Genomic DNA, 16,696 nt, shown 5'->3' with positions numbered 1-16,696 from the left:
TTCAGGAAGAGAGTGAATAAACAGTTGCTGTGGGAAACAGGCTTTGTAGTATCGAGAGAGCGAGGTGCTCCTCGGTTTCCTTGCGAAGGTGTGATCGGCTCATATGGTTAACTCTGAGGGCTGGTCGGGAGCTGAAGCCTGCTACTCAAGGCTAAGCAGGAACTTTGCTTGTCCAGGTAAGAAACAAGGTTGTTGGGCTAGGGGACTTTACCCTCGGGAACAGACTGGAGAGGGGAACTTGCACTTGGCTCATTAGAGGCCCACCTCCTTACTGGATGTCAAGGCAGCACATCATATGGAGCTTTAATTCCAGGTCTCAAACCACACCCCACCCTACCCCACCCCCACCAACCCATTTCTTCTCCTGTGTTGCTTAGGATGGAAAATGAAAATATTTAATTTTATAATGTGCTCATGCCAGTATAAAAGGAAAGAAATTTGGCAACATGGTCACATTAAGAACTTTGAAAATATTCACACCCCTTGTATCTTTTTTCATTTTAAGTTATGGAACAGGTTAAAATAGTACCATAACAGGATAAAACGATACCGTAACATAGAAAATTTGGAAAACAGGACTTACCACTACTGCCTAACAATTTTGTTCTAGTTCTTTTTCTAAAAAAACCAAACAGAGGGGCCCCTGGGTGGCTCAGTCGGGTAAGTGTCTGATTCGGCTCAGGTTATGATCTTGTGGTTCATGGGTTCAAGCCCCGCATCGGGCTCTGTGCTGACAGCTCAGAACCTAGAGCCCGCTTCAGATTCTGTGTCTCCCTCTCTCTCTGCCCCTCCCCGCTCACACTTTGTCTCTCTCAAAAATAAACATTAAAAAATGTTTTTTTAAGAAAAAATTTTTAAAAAACATAGTCGATGTACTTTTATAATAGTATCAAAACTTGTGAAGAATTTTGTATTCTTTTTTCTTCGTAAATGCTTTATCACAAGTGATTTTCCATATTTTCATATAGAATTCATTTACATTGCTTTTAGTTGACTATGTAACATTTCTTTTAACTGAGTATCCCATACTTAATTTCACCATTTCTGGGGAACATTTATTGGGATTGCTTTTTCTTCTTCTGTTACCAAGTATAGTTAGCTTTTGCTTAATTACTCTAGATTACTTTAATGGTTTAAAACTTGGCCCCTGGGTGGCTCAGTTGGTTGGGCGTCCAACTTCAGCTCGGGTCATGATCTCACGGTTTGTGGGTTCGAATCCCACATCAGGCTCTGCACTGACAGTTTAGAGCCTGGAACCTGCTTCAGATTCTTGTCTCCCTCTCTTTTTGCCCCTCTCCTGCTCATGCTCTGTTTCTCTCTCTCAAAAATAAATAAGTATAAAAATTTTTTTTAATTAAAAAAAGCTTATGAACACTTTCGTGGTTCTTGATACATATTAGAAGCTTCTTTTATTTTTTATTTTTTTTAATTTTTTTTTTTTTAACGTTTATTTTTGAGACAGAAAGAGATAGAGCGTGAACGGGGGAGGGTCAGAGAGAGGGAGACACAGAATCTGAAACAGGTTCCAGGCTCTGAGCTGTCAGCACAGAGCCTGACACAGGGCTTGAACTCACGGACCGCAAAATCATGACCTGAGCCGAAGTCGGCCGCTTAACCGACTGAGCCACCCAGGCGCCCCTAGAAGCTTCCTTTTAAAAGTACTTTTGGGGGCACCTGGCTGGCTCAGTCATAAGAGCATGTAACACTTGATCTCAGGGTTGTGGGTTCAAGCCCCAGGCTGGGTGTAGAGATTACTAAAAAGAGAAATAAAATAAAAGTGCTTTTAGGGTGGCAAAAGTAATCATGTACACCTTTATGTTCTTTACAGGTCCGAGGCTATGATTTCAAAGCGGACATCTGGAGTTTCGGGATCACAGCAATTGAACTGGCCACCGGGGCAGCTCCTTATCATAAATATCCACCAATGAAGGTGAGGTTCACAGTCAACATCCTACCCCAGCCCATGTCCCAGTTTCTTTGCAGAGACTAATCCTAGGAGGGAATGGATTTGAAAAGGATGAGTTTTTATAACTGTAAAGTGGGAAGCTATTTTGAGGACAGAGGAATGGTTTATTTCTCAAAAGGAGGTGGGGGAGGAGATGGGGTTTACTTTTCATCCATTGCCGGCAGTGACTCCAGAATTGTAGCCAAACATATACATGTTAGCCTGTTTGCTCGGAATGAGAAATACCTCCAGCTTTTAGTAAGTCCATTTCAGTAAAATATAAATTGAATCTGAAAAGCAAGTGTTAATTCTAACTACAACCCCTTTTTATTCCCTATTTTATTTTAAAGTAGTGTTGACTTTGTGTTTAGAAAAATGGCTTATGCTTATGGGGTGCCAGGGTGGCTCAGTCGACTAAGCATCCGACTTCCACTCAGCTCATGATCTTGTAGTCCAGGGGTTTGGGCTCCATGTCAGGCTCTGCACTGACAGCTAGGAGTCTGGACCCTGCTTCGGATTCTCTATCTCCCTCCCTCCCTTTCTCTCTCTGCCCTTCCCCCACTGTGTTCTCTGTCTCAAAAACAAATGAATAAACTTAAAAAAACAAAAGAAAAATGGCTTATGCTTTTATAAAAAAGTCACACAGTCTAGAAAAACACAAATCACCCCCAATCCCACCACATAGATATGACCTTCATTACTTACACCTCAGTGCATCAAGCTAGTATGTTGCCATGAAAGTCAGAGAAGGAAGAGATTTAGGAGGGGCAGAATAATCAAAATAGTCAGTTACTGCAGAGAAGGTGGAAGACTGACAAGTGAAAAAGGCCGTAGCTCTATTAAGTAGGCAGCATCAGCGATTTCTGGGATCCAGGTGCTGGAGGAGTTCTGGGAAGAGAAGGCCAGATTACTAGGGGTCGTGTTAAAACAGAGCCAGGAATAGGTAAAATCAGCCATGGTTTTACTTGTTATTTTATTTTATTTTATTATTTTGCTAGGATTCTACATTATTTATTTATTTATTTATTTTTAAATGTTTGTTTTTGAGAGAGTGCAAGCGAGGGGGTGCAGAGAGAGAGCGACAGAGGATCCCAAGCGGGCTGCACGCTGACAGGCTGACAGCAGCGAGCCTGACTCCGGGCTTGAACCCACGAAGTGCAAGATATGACCTGAGCTGAAGTTGGGTGCTCAACCGACTGAGCCACCCAGGCGCCCTGACTTTACATTTTTTTTTAAAGTAGTTTGGCAGTATAAGAATGGGGACAGAGGAGGAGCCTGAGTGGCTCAGTTGGTGAAGTGTCTGACTCTTGATTTCAGCTAAGGTCATTATATCGTGGTTCATGAGTTCAAACCCCACATCAGGCTCTGTGCTGACAGTGGAGAGCCTGCTTGGGATTCTCTGTCTCTGTCTCTCTGTCTCTCTCTGCCCCTCCCCTTCTTGCTCTTGAAACAGAGAGAGAGAGAGAGAGAGAGAAAGAAAGAAAGAGGGAGAGAGAGAGAGAAAGAGGGAGAGAGAGAGAGAGAAAGAAAGAAAGAAACAAAGAAAGAAAAGAAAGAAAGAGGGAGAGAGAGAGAGAGAAAGAAAGAAAGAAAAAGAAAAAGAAAGAAAGAAAGAAAGAAAGAAAGAAAGAAAGAAAGAAAGAAAGAAAAGAAAAAAAGGAGGAAGGAAGGAAGGAAGGAAGGAAGGAAGGAAGGAAGGAAGGAAGGAAGAAGGAAGAAGGGGACAGAGGACCTGAAGAAAGAGGTGTTGTGTTTGTTTTGTTTTTTAATGTTTCTTTATTTTGAGAGTGAGAGAGGGTGAGCAGGGGAGGGACCGAGAGGGAACCATGAGATCACGATCTACGCCAGAGTCAGGTACTGAACAGACTGAGCCACACAGGCGCCCTGTGAAGAAAGGTTTCTAACTAAAGGACATTCATTGCTAATACCGTTGAGCCCTTGCAACAGTTACTGTTACCTGGGAAGCCAGCTGTCTGTAGGATATTGTTTGTGTGGAAAAGGTCTAAATAACAGTGTTCCAAACAACTGGTCTAGATGTGAACTTTCAGAAAATACAGCCTCATGTATTGTGAGGTTGTCTATATTGAAGAATCTTGGCCACAGTACTTTACTGAATCTTCACAAGTTTATGTTGTATCGAAAATTCTTCCAGGTTTTAATGCTGACACTACAAAATGATCCTCCTTCTCTGGAAACTGGCGTTCAAGACAAAGAAATGCTGAAAAAATATGGAAAATCATTTAGGAAAATGATTTCATTGTGCCTTCAAAAGGATCCAGAAAAAAGGTAAAATATGAGATAAAGGTTACGTTTGTCTTCATGAAATATGTGAACCATTGTGGGAAGTCTAAGTATCACATACCTACATTCATGTGCACAAAATTATTTCTGCATATTCACATATATTTATTTAAATATAAACTTTAGAAAAAATATACAGAGACTATTACACTAGATTGGAAATGAAATTAATTACTTTCTCCCTTCTTTTTAGTATACAGTGTATACTCTAAATAGTTCAGCTATTTCCTGGTTACGTTTTTATAAATCTGTACATTGTGAACTCTCTGTGTTAATAAAATGCCAAGTTAGTGGGAGGACTTGTTTTCAGCTTGTACTTAAAAGTTATGAGCAAACAAGTATCTTAATGCTGTTTACAATTTTTTATTTATTTATTTATTTTTAACGTTTATTTATTTTTGAGACAGAGAGAGACAGAGCATGAACGGGGGAGGGTCAGAGAGAGGGAGACACAGAATCTGAAACAGGCTCCAGGTTCCGAGATGTCAGCACAGAGCCCGACGCAGGGCTCGAACTCACGGACCGCGAGATCGTGACCTGAGCCGAAGTCGGACGCTCAACCGACTGAGCCACCCAGGCGCCCCTGTTTACAATTTTAATAACAAAAGAAATACACATAGCCAATGTTATATCTAAGGCCAAGTAATCATATATGTATTTCCTTATTGGAAAGATTTTAGTAATCATACCAAAAATTCATAGCCCTTACTTGGTAACACTAGACAGATTGGATGCCAAGTAAGTGAATAAACATGATCATCTAATGTGTGTATCTTTATGAATTAAACAGAATCAAATATGTTGGAAGTCACTGAGTACAACCTTTTATCTGTGAGGTCAATGAGCTACCTAGTCATTGAGGTGGGACTTGAATCCAAAACTTCTGATTCTGAACTAGGGTTCATTTTGTTCTGTATCTCATTTTTCTGTTTCACATACATATTCCACTCAGTTTTTTAGCACTAAGAATTTTTAAATTTTGATTTCTGTGAAGATCAACAAAAATAAAAGATTTCAATCGAAGTCATGTCTTCAGTATACTTAATGGGGCTTCAGAGTTTATTGTTGGAAATATTAGAAAAGGTAAGAAAAATAGGTAGCAAAGGTCAAACTTGTGCCATTAGAACTTTGTTTCTGAACAAATTGGTATAAAAGATAGGAGACTTTTGCTTCTGCTTTAGTTAATTAACTAAAATAACAGACTTTGTCACAAACACCTATAAATGCTGAACAAATTTATCAAACTTAAAAAAAAAAAACAAATCAGGGAAGAAATATCATGAACCACTCCTGTGGCTGCCCTCAGTGGGACACTGTTCCTTTTAATAACCTACTCGGTTAGATTTCAAACTCCCACGTGGGACTGGAAATGAGATCTTGGGTCCAGCCATTGGGGATCTGAACTGAGATCCCTGCTTCAGACTAAGACCTCCACAAGTCAGCCTTCTTAGTAAAAGGATGGACCAGAAAACAAAATATGTGTCCATCATCACAAAGACACACCAAAAACTCGTCTTGAATAATCAAATCCTCTGACCAGGACATTGTGTAGGTTGACAGTCTGAATTTATACTACCCATATTATCCAGGAACCCACAAGATTAAAGAGTCAAAAAGAATTATTGCCAAGCCAATTTTATTTCTGACAGAAGCAACTAGAAAACTGTACTGTTCGAACTGTTCAAAACTCGAGGTCCGTGAGGTTCCTCCAAATAATGCCCCATTGAAGAGATCACAATCCGAAATTATAAAACACACAGTAAGATAGTACACAGCAAACTAGAGTCTGCAGACACAGCGAACAGGAGAATCCGTGCTTCAGAAGCTTTGGATAATGCAGAGATACCTGAAGAATCTATAAAATAAGTATATTTAAAATAATTGGGGCGCCTGGGTGGCTCAGTCCGTTAAGCGTCCGACTTCAGCTCAGGTCATGATCTCACAGTCCATGAGTTCAAGCCCCACATCGGGCTCTGTGCTGACAGCTCAGAGCCTGGAGCCTGCTTCGCATTCTGTGTCTCCCTCTCTCCCTGCCCCTCCCCTGCTTGTGCTCTATCTCTCTCTGTCTCAAAAATAAATAAAAACGTTAAAAATTTAAGAAGAAATAATAATTAAAATCCTAATGGAAGAAATCAAAACCATAAGAAAAGGATATGACTGTGACCAAGAAAACAAACAAAGCTGCTTAGCAATGAAAAATAAAGTAACAAAAATGTAAAATTTAATGGATTGCCTTGAGCGTAGGCTAGACTTAGTGTTTTGCTTCTGATGAATCGAGTATGAAAAAGGAAATATAGTAGCTTCAGAGTGGAGAAACCTGGTGGACACCTCTGTCACAAGTGATCCAGGTTAACCTCACCAGTAAGAAGGCATATTGATTATTATATGCTCCCTGATACAAGGTGCAGGGCGTATCACCTCTGAAATGTTCCTTCCCAAAATCTTTAACTTCAGTCTGTAGTGAGAAAACATCAGACACATCCAGATTGAGGAATAAGCTACAGACTCCCTGACCAGCACTCTTCACAAGTAAGGAAAGGGACGACTGAGGAAGTATCCCAGATTGGAGGAGATAAAAAAACATGAAGACTAATTGAAACGTGGTGTCCTTAATCAGATCGCGGAACAGACACACGACGTTAGAGCAAAAACTGGGGAAATCTGAATAAAGTCTATAGTTTATAGTGTTATACCAATATTAATATATTAAAGACTGTAATTGGGGCGCCTGGGTTAGTTAAGTGTCGGACTCCAGCTCAGGTCATGATCTCACAGTTTGTGGCTTTGAGCACCACGTCGGGCTCTATGCCAACAGGAGCCTGCTTAGGATTCTGTATCTCCCACTGTCTCTCTCTGCCCCTCCCCTGCTTATGGGCACGGGCTGTCTCTCAAAAATAAATAAATATAAATATTTTTAAAAATAAATTCTATAATAGTATAGCAATGTTAATATTTTTAGTTTAGTTAATATCTTGATAATTATACCATGGTTATATAAAATGTCAGCATTAGGGGAAGCTGGTGACAGGCATGTAGGAACACTGTAGTATCTTTGCATCTTCCTATAAGCTTAAAATTATTTCAAAATAAAAAAGTTTTTTAAAAAAGAAAAATATCTAGAAGCTGTAGAACATCTATTTCCAGTTTGTAAGCCAAAATTATACCTTGTTGAGAACATTTCCAAGTTCAGAAAAAAACTTAGATGGGTTGGTTAAATAGAACAGCCAGTAAAGCACACAAAAAAGAGAATTATTTATTGACTCCTAATCAAGTTACCAGGTAGTGTTGTAAACACTGGACATACATCATCTTAACATATATCATCCCTTGAGGATGACACTATTATCTTCGCTGTTTTACGAATGAAACTGAAACATAGGTTAAGTACCATTGCCCAAAGTCACACAGCCAGAAAATGTTGGAGCTAGAATTGCCACCCATACAATTTGACTGTAGAGTTCCTGCTCTTACTCAATCACACTACACTATATTGAGGAAATGGCTCAGAATGCAACACGGAAAGATTTTTAAAAATGGAAATAGAGGGGCGCCTGGTGGCTCAGTCGGTTAAGCTCCCGACTTCAGCTCAGGTCATGATTTCGCGGTCATGAGTTCGAGCCCCGCGTCAGGCTCTGTGCCGACAGCTCAGAGCCTGGAACCTGCTTCAGATTCTGTGTCTCCCTCTCTCTCTGACGCTCCCCCGTTCATGCTGTGTCACTCTCTGTCTCAAAAATAAATAAACGTTAAAAAAAAATTTTTTTAAATGGAAATAGAAAAGAATGATGAACATTTGGGGGACAGAATGAAAAGGTTCAGTGTGTGTGTGTGTGTGTGTGCGCGCGCATGTGCATGCATGCATATGTACATCCACGTGTACATACATACACATGCACATATAGAAACTTTCCAGGAGAGATTAGAGAGAATGGGAGAAGCAATATTCAAAGAAATAATGGCTGAGAATTTTGTAGAATTGATGAAATACCTATATCCTCAGATTAAAGAACCATCCCCCCAAATTCCAAGCGGTATTTCCCTTTTCCCATTTGTACATGAGTCATGAAACTACAAAGGCAAAGAGAATCTATTAAATGCAAACTGAGGGGGCAGATTACCTACTGAGGAATAGCAGGTAGACTGATAGCCACTTTCCCAATAATAATCAGTTGAGGCCAGAATATACCGGAATAATGCTGAAAGAAAATTACTGTTAACCCAGAATTCTCCATCCGGTCAAACTCTTATTCAAGAATAAGCATGAAATTGAGATTTTTTCAGACAAAAATTTCCAATCACGTTTTATCAAACAACTCCTGTAAATTTTACTTTATCATTATCATTCATTATCAGGGAAATATAAATCACAACCACAATGAGATACCACCTCAAACCTGTAAGAATGGCTAAAATTAACAACTGAGGCAACGACAGATGTTGACGAGGATGAGGAGAAAGAGGAACCTCTTGCACTGTTGATGGGTATGCACACTGGTGCAGCCGCTCTGGAAAACAGTGTGGAGCTTCCTCAAAAATTTAAAAATAGAACTACCCTACAACTCAGCAATTGCACTACTATGTATTTATCTAAAGGATACAAAAATGCTGATTCTGTGGGGCACGTGTATCCCAGTGTTTATAGCAGTGCTATCGACAATAGCCAAAGTATGGAAAGAGCCTTAATGTCCATTGACTAATGAATGGATAAAGTAGATGTGGGGTGTGTGTGTGTGTGTGTGTGTGTATGTATGTATATATATATATATATATGTGTGTGTGAGTGTGTGTGTGTATATATACATACATATACATATATATACACACATATATATGTATATATACATATATATTCACACATATATATTCACACATATGTATATATGTACATATATATTCAGCAATCAAAAAGTGAAATCTTGCCATTTGCAACAACGTGGATGGAACTAGACTGTATTATGCTATGCGAAATAAGTTAGAGAAAAACAGATATTATATAATTTCATTCGTGGAATTTAAGAAACAAAACAGATGAACATAGGGTAAGGGAAGCAAAATTAAGATAAAAACAGAGAGGGAGACAAACCGTAGGACTTAAATACAGAGAACAAACTGAGGTTGCTGGAGGGGAGGTGGGTGGGGGGAAGGGATAAATGTGTGATGGACATTAAGGAGGGCAATTGTTGGGATGAGCACTTCTATGTAAGTGATGAATCACTAAATTCTTTTCCTGAAATTAATATTACACTGTATGGTAACTAACTTGGATTAAATATATATATACACATATGTGTATATATATATACATATATGTGTATATACACATATGTATATATACATATATATGTACATACACATATGTATATATATGTACATACACATATGTACATATATATATACATAGAGAGAGAGAGAGAACTTTAGAAAGAAGGAAATGAACCTAGAAGAAAGGGATGAACCATAAGAAGCAGTGGTGTGCAAACTGTTGACCATACTGAAATCTTGATTGAATGAGAACATAGAGGGGGTGCCTGGGTGGCTCAGTTGGTTGAGCATCTGACCTCGGCTCAGGTCTGATCTCACTGTTGGTGAGTTCGAGCCCCGCGTCGGGCTCTGTGCTGATAGGTCAGAGCCTGGAGCCTGCTTTGCATTCTGTGTCTCCCTCTCTCTCTCTGATCCTCTCCCTCTCACACTCTGTGTCTCTCCCTCTCAAAAATAAACATTAAAAAACATTTTTTTTTGGTACAATAATTAATAACACAGGAAGGGTAAGGTCTACTTTCAGTTTGCATAGCACATTCAAATCTGTTTTCTCAATCTTCTTTGAAGCCCTGGTTCTTCTCAAGTGTGAATGCACATTAAAACCACCTGGGAAATTTTAAAAACTACTGATGCCCCCCACCACCACCCCCCCCCCACACTGATTCTGCTTTAATTGATATGGGGTACAGCCTGGGCATTGGGATTTTTTTTTTGAAACTCCCAGATAGAATAGTACGTACACAGTCGTATTTAAGAACCACTGCCTTCAGGGGCTTGACCAGGTAGGTAATACAGAACCTTAGAGAAGAGATTTGCTCAGAGTTACATAGTGGGATATGTGGTGTAATCAGGTCCAGTCTCTTAAGTGTAGTATTGTTTATTCTTTATTCTCAAACATACTATTTAAAAGTTTGTACAATTGACAGTGATGATGCCTTTATCTGTACAGTTAAAAACTGAATTTAGAGTCAATTTGGGGAATATATACATTACTTTTAGAATCTTCAATTTTTTAAAGGAAATTGTGAGATCTATTTGCGTGCGTGTGTGTGTGTGTGTGTGTGTGTGTGTGTGTGTGTGTGTGTGTGTTGAGATAGAGTGCAAGCAGTGGAGGGGCAGAGAGAGAGGGAGAAAGAATCTTAAGTAGGCTCCATGTCCAGTTCTGAGGCTGATGCAGGGCTCAGTCTCGCAATCATGAGATCACAAACTGAGCTGAAATCAAGATGCTTAATCAACTGAGCCACCCAGGCCCCATCAGATCTATTTTTAAGACTATGTATTTACATAAGTTGAAGGCTGGCAAGCAGCCACATGACAAGAAGCAGCTTGATTTGGTCCATTTCCTCTATGTGAGATTAAATTTATTTTTACGACTTGTTGAAGTAGATATTGTCTATATTATTGGGAAATAATATTCTTGAGAAAATAATAGCAAGTATATTGGAAGCCACTAAGAAATCATGATTCCAAAAGAAACATTTCACTAATGAATTTTGCAAAGAACCTACAATAATTATTATCAGAACATTTCTATTTGGGTTTTCTTCTCTACTCAATGTCTTGTACCGAGTTTATCCTGCTTTTTGCTTTTTAGCCCGTTAAGGAAAGTGGAGAACACTGAGATTTTATCTTGCTGCTCAAGAAATCATTTTCTCATTTTTGAAGATGGAAACCCACAGTTACACTTGAATTAACTATTAAAACGTTCTTTTCTGGTTTTAGACCAACAGCAGCAGAACTGTTAAGGCACAAATTTTTCCAAAAAGCAAAGGTAAGAACTGCTAACGTTTGATTTTATGTGTTCGTGTGACCTACCTCAGCTACCTAAATTAGATTCACTGCTCAGAAATTGTTTTATCTTTAGATGATAATGTTTGGAAAAGTGATCTAAAAGTGATGTTTGGAAAAGTAGATCAAATAATTGCTGGGGGCATTATTTGTACAACCTTTGGTAATTAAGACACATGCTTTAGAATTGGTAAATGTGTTTTTCATATTAATTAATTTAAACATCAGGTTAAACTTAGAACGAGAACAATGAATATTGCCATTATAAATACAATCTGTGAAAAATACTGAACTCTCAGTTCAAAGGTTTTACTACTGAATTTGGTAAAACTCTCATTTCCCAAAGCTAACGGGTAAGTGTGATGTTACTGTAGTTGGAAGTGTGGGACCATGATCCTAAAGGACCTAGGGTAAAGCAAACTTTTCATTGATAATATTCATACAGCACACTAAGGCTCTGTCTCAGTTTGTGAAACCATGGTAGTAATGTACTAAAGGAGCTTCAATCTCAGAATAAAAGAATGGAAGCGTTCCTCAGACTTCTTTATAAAAGTTACTATATGGTATTTTACTTGTGCTTGAATATTCTGTGTCAATTTCTGTGGTTCAATAAAAGCTTCTTTTAAGAAGAAAACGTATTTTTCCTCTGCAGAATAAAGAATTTCTTCAAGAAAAAATACTGCAGAGAGCACCAACTATTTCTGAAAGAGCTAAAAAGGTAAATGGGGATTTAACTCCAGTTTTCTAGGAAATTTGTTAGAGTAAATTTACTTCTGCATTTTGAAAGTATATGTTAAGTAATTCTTTGTTAATAGTATAGTACTCATTTTTTTCAATTCTTTAGCATCCTTTGATATATTTTTATTCATCAAATATCATTAGTCCACAGTATGCCTATGTGAACTGTCTACTAGAATGAAAAGGGATGTTACACAATTGATGAATTAATTCTGGACTCTGTTAAATCACTGTTTGCAGGCAGCAGAGTGAATTGTGGAGTTGAGCCCTTTCCTCACACTACACAAAAACAGTGACGACCCACTAGGTTGATTATAATAAAAAAGACAGACAATAGCAAGTGTTGATAAAGATGTAGGGAAATTGGAACCCTCGCGCTACTGATGAAAATGTGAGGTGGTGCAGCCACGTTAGAAAGTAGTCTGGGAGTTTCTCAAAAGACTCAACAAAGCTTCCATATGAGCATAGGAGGAGTTCCACTCCTAGGCATACCTGGGAGAATGGAAAACATGTACACACAAAGATGCGTACAGGAATGTTCCCAGCAGCATTATTCATAATAACCAAAAAGTGGAAACAACCCGATTCTTCATCTCTTGGTGAATGGATATATAAAATGTCATGTGTCCATATGATGAAATATTTATTCATCAGTAAAAAGAAATGAAGTGCTGATACATGTCCTAATGTGAGTAAAACCTTTAAAACCTTATGCTCATCATAAGCTGGTTATAAAAGACCACATATTATCTGATTCTATTTATGTGAAATGTCCAGAATAGGCAAACGTACAGAGACAAAGTGGATGCAAGGTTGCCCAGGACTGGGAGGATCGTACGGAAACGGGCAGTGACTGCTGATGGTTATGTGGTGTTTTTTGCGGTGTGGGGAAGTGAGGAAAGTGATCTGGATTTAATTGTAGAGATGGTTTCACAACTCTGAATATACTAAAAAAAAATGGAATTGGATGCCTTAAATGGTATTATTATATGGTATATGAATTATATCTCAATAAAGCTGTTACTTTAAATGTTTTTTACATGTTTATTTTTGAGAGAGAAAGAGACAGAGCATGAGTGGGGTACAGGGAGAGAGAGAGAAGGAAACACAGAATCCAAAGCAGGCTCCGGGTCTGACCTGTCAGCACAGAGCCCGACGTGGGGCCCGAACTCACAACCGTGAGATCATGACCTGAGCCGAAGTCAGATGCCTAACCAACTGAACCACCCAGACGCCCCTAAAGCTGTTACTTTAGAAGAGGAGCATATAGACAGTGACACCTCCATGAACAAAAAGCTCTTGGAAATTGAAAACGTCGGAGAAGAAATGAAAATATTCAATACACAGGTTGTATGGTACAGCTGAGGAAATTTCCCAGAAAATAGACCCCAGATGGCCAAGAGATAGATTACAGGAGAAAAAGACAACAACATTAGAGGATCATTTGAGAAGGTTCAGTCTTTGAGTAAAGAGTTCTAGAAAAGCAGAACCGAGAAAAACAAGGGAAATCACTGAAGAAATAATTCAAGAAAAACTTCCAAAACAGATAGTCCTGAATTTCCAGATTGAAAGAGCCCTAGTGCAATGAATGGAAATAGACCAGCACTAAGACACATTGCCATGCTAGCTTAGAATACTGGAGGCAAAAAAAAAAGATCCCATAGCTTCCAGAGAAAGGGGAAAGATCACGGACTGCTCCTCTGGAAGCCAGGTCACAACGAAGCAGTTGTGTGCAACATTATGAAAGAAAGTTTTTCTACTAACCCAGACTTTTTTACCAGGCAAACTATAAGTGAAGCGTAGGGATGGACTCGAAAAGTTGAGAAATGCATGGCTTCAGTTAATGTGCTATGCTAATAATGGAGGAAGTGCTTAAACTGAGAACAAGGAAGTCATGTGGTCCAGGAAACAGAGCTGTTGATAGACTGAGATCTGAAGTCCAGAGCTGGTGTGAAACCAGTCTAGGTGGGAGGCTCTGGTGAGGGTCTTCCTCAGGGAGGTGATGAATACCTAATAACGTATATGAATATGGTGAGAGGAGATTTATACAGAGAATTTGGGGATGAATATGACAAGTACATAAAAATAAGCAAATATTAACTATAGGGGAAACAAAAAAGTTATACAGTAGACAAAAGTAATTGTAATACACAATAAGACTTAACTGTATCATTTATACAATCATGTCATGGAAACACTGAATTTTGATTTAACCAAAATTACAATGTATCTTGAGAAAAGAGGGGGGTTGATAATAGGATTAACTTCTCATCTTTTATAGTTCGAAGTCCAGTAGATAATTCCTAAAACCAAAAATTCAAGGGGTAATAATAAGAACACAGTCTTAGAGAGATGAATGTTGATTTAAAAAGAATAAGCCAAAATGACTTAAAAGTGGCTCCCTGTGAGTAAGAGGATAAAAGTTAGGAAATTGCTGTTTTTCTTAACAAAACTTGTGCAGCTATAGTACTCTTGAAACTGTAGGTATAATTGTGATTTTTAAAATGAAAAAAGCAGAATCTTCTTTATCTTGGATTTATTTATTTTGGGGGCTGAAAAAACTTTTAAATTTCTCGGAACATGAAACCATTGATAAGATTTGGTCTGTGACTTGACAGAAGAAGGATTTGGATGGTGTTTGGGCTCAAGAGTATAGAAGTGTAGGGAAAGTCAGTCGTGGGAGTAAAGACCGATAGTGGAGCACAAAGAGCAAGTGAGGAGTAGAAGATATGTATACTATACCTAGTAAATACCAAGCACTACCATAATCCACATCTCCCTTCCTAATGTGCAGGTTCGGAGAGTACCAGGTTCTAGTGGCCGCCTTCATAAGACAGAAGATGGCGGCTGGGAGTGGAGTGATGATGAATTTGATGAAGAAAGTGAGGAAGGGAAAGCAGCAATTTCACAACTCAGGGTAAGTTTTGTTAAGCTGTGTGCTTTAGCTAGAGCTCTGTCTTTTTGTCTGAAGCCTCTGAGATATGCTATATTCTTTGGTTCTGTTCAGTTTGACAGCTGAAGTGTGAAAAATACAAGGGTTAGTGATAGAATTTCCTTGAGCGAGTTATTAACAATAGGAACCCATTTAATTCTACGTGAAAAAGTGGACTGGCACATCTGTTTGGATATGATATTTAGGGCATATGAAAATGACCAAAATCTAGAGAAGGGGACTACTTTGTCTGAGATGAGAATACACTTGATAGGATTAATGGCTGATGAGACATTGCAGAAGAAGAGATTATTGAACTTGAAAGCCTAACAATCAAAACTTTTTCCCTGAAGTCTGCTAACCTTCTGCCTGAAGAAGAACAATATACCTTTCTTCAGTTGGTATATCCTGGAAGGTGTATGTTTTGGTGTTTATGTACGTGGGTGCATGCGTGTGTGTGTGTGTGTGTGTGTGTGTGTGTGTAGACAGAGGTCTTGTTTTGGTTTTATTCCATCACTCTTGCCTAAAGTTAATGCCTCAAGTTGATTGTTAGGACTCATTCCTAAGAATAGAAATGTACATGAGAAATACTAATGTTTGAGGTTCATCGTGGCTTTTACCGCCTAGAACCTTTTTGTGGTATGAATGGTGGGTAGGTGGTACATGTCTGCCTGCTTATAAGACCTGCTCCGTCATAGCACTTATGACTTGCTGGTCAACATTGAAGATTTGTTGATCTTGTCAGCTGAAGTCTTTGAGTCTAGTCTTTTTGCAGAGGTAAGTTTGTAAAGACTTTGCCAAGGAAAATTGGTAAAAATTTATTACATTCTAACCTTGGAAAGCTCTTCAGGAGATAACAGATATAAACATTTGATTACATACAATTGTGAGTTTATTAAAATGTGAGACTGTGTGTGTAAAGAGACTTTCTCCTTACTTTTTCATATGATTCCTCCTTAAATCAGTATTCTTTTGTAATGTTCTATTAAAGTGATCAGAGGAAGGTAGAGGTACATGAATCTTGTAGTTCTAGCTTCCTATGAAAGAGATGATACAGTGTTTTCTCTGACCAACATACAATATTTGGGAAGAAAAATTATAGTGTTTCAATGTCTGACTATTACCCCCTAGCTAACTGTAAGAGAAATTTATTTAAAATTTTGTAGTTCTGAAATACATATAAGATTTTATAGTATTTTATAACCTAATACACTGATATGTAAGCAGCATAGAAAATTATATACTTTTGTAGTTTTCACGTTAGCCATTTTTGATGCTGTGAATTCTTTTGTGAAAGGAGGGTCTTTTAAAACTAAACTGAACTATGTTGAAAGTAAATGCCATGATCACATGGAGTAGGGTGCAAGGATGGTTCAGTATTAGGAAATCTTGTAATATTAATAGGCCTAAAGAGAGGTCAAGTCATATTCTTATTTTGATACGTTCCAAAAAAGCTTTGACAAAATTCAGCACATATTCAAAATAGACTCTTATGGAGATCCAAATTTCCATCTTTATATCATTTCCTTTTTTGGAAGTTCTGAAGAACTTCCCTAAACAGTTTTTGTAGTGTGGATCTGTTGGTGATGATTTGCTTAAGGTTTTTTTGTCCAAAAATGTCTCTATTGTTTGTATCTTTGTTTTGAAAAGATACTTTTGCTGGGTATAGAATTTTAGAATGATAGGCTTTTTCTTTCAGTATTTTGAAGATGTTGTTTCACCATATTCTTGTTTGC

At 38.3% G+C, this 16,696-nt stretch overlaps 1 protein-coding gene across 3 annotated transcripts in view; it reads left to right on the top strand.

The window, feature by feature from the left end:
• OXSR1 (oxidative stress responsive kinase 1) overlaps positions 1-16,696 on the top strand; it is a 101,488-nt gene that overhangs the window by 69,605 nt on the left and 15,187 nt on the right. For all 3 annotated transcript variants that reach the window (XM_007081046.3, XM_042956245.1, XM_042956246.1), the window contains exons 7-11: positions 1,829-1,930; positions 4,098-4,231; positions 11,225-11,273; positions 11,943-12,008; positions 14,823-14,945. In XM_007081046.3, coding sequence (XP_007081108.2) covers positions 1,829-1,930; positions 4,098-4,231; positions 11,225-11,273; positions 11,943-12,008; positions 14,823-14,945 — 474 coding nt within the window. The remainder of the gene's footprint in view (positions 1-1,828; positions 1,931-4,097; positions 4,232-11,224; positions 11,274-11,942; positions 12,009-14,822; positions 14,946-16,696) is intronic.

The sequence above is a fragment of the Panthera tigris genome, chromosome C2 (genome assembly GCF_018350195.1).
Source record: "Panthera tigris isolate Pti1 chromosome C2, P.tigris_Pti1_mat1.1, whole genome shotgun sequence".
NCBI classification, from domain to species: Eukaryota; Metazoa; Chordata; class Mammalia; order Carnivora; family Felidae; genus Panthera; species Panthera tigris.
This window is presented reverse-complemented; position numbering and strand designations above follow the sequence as displayed.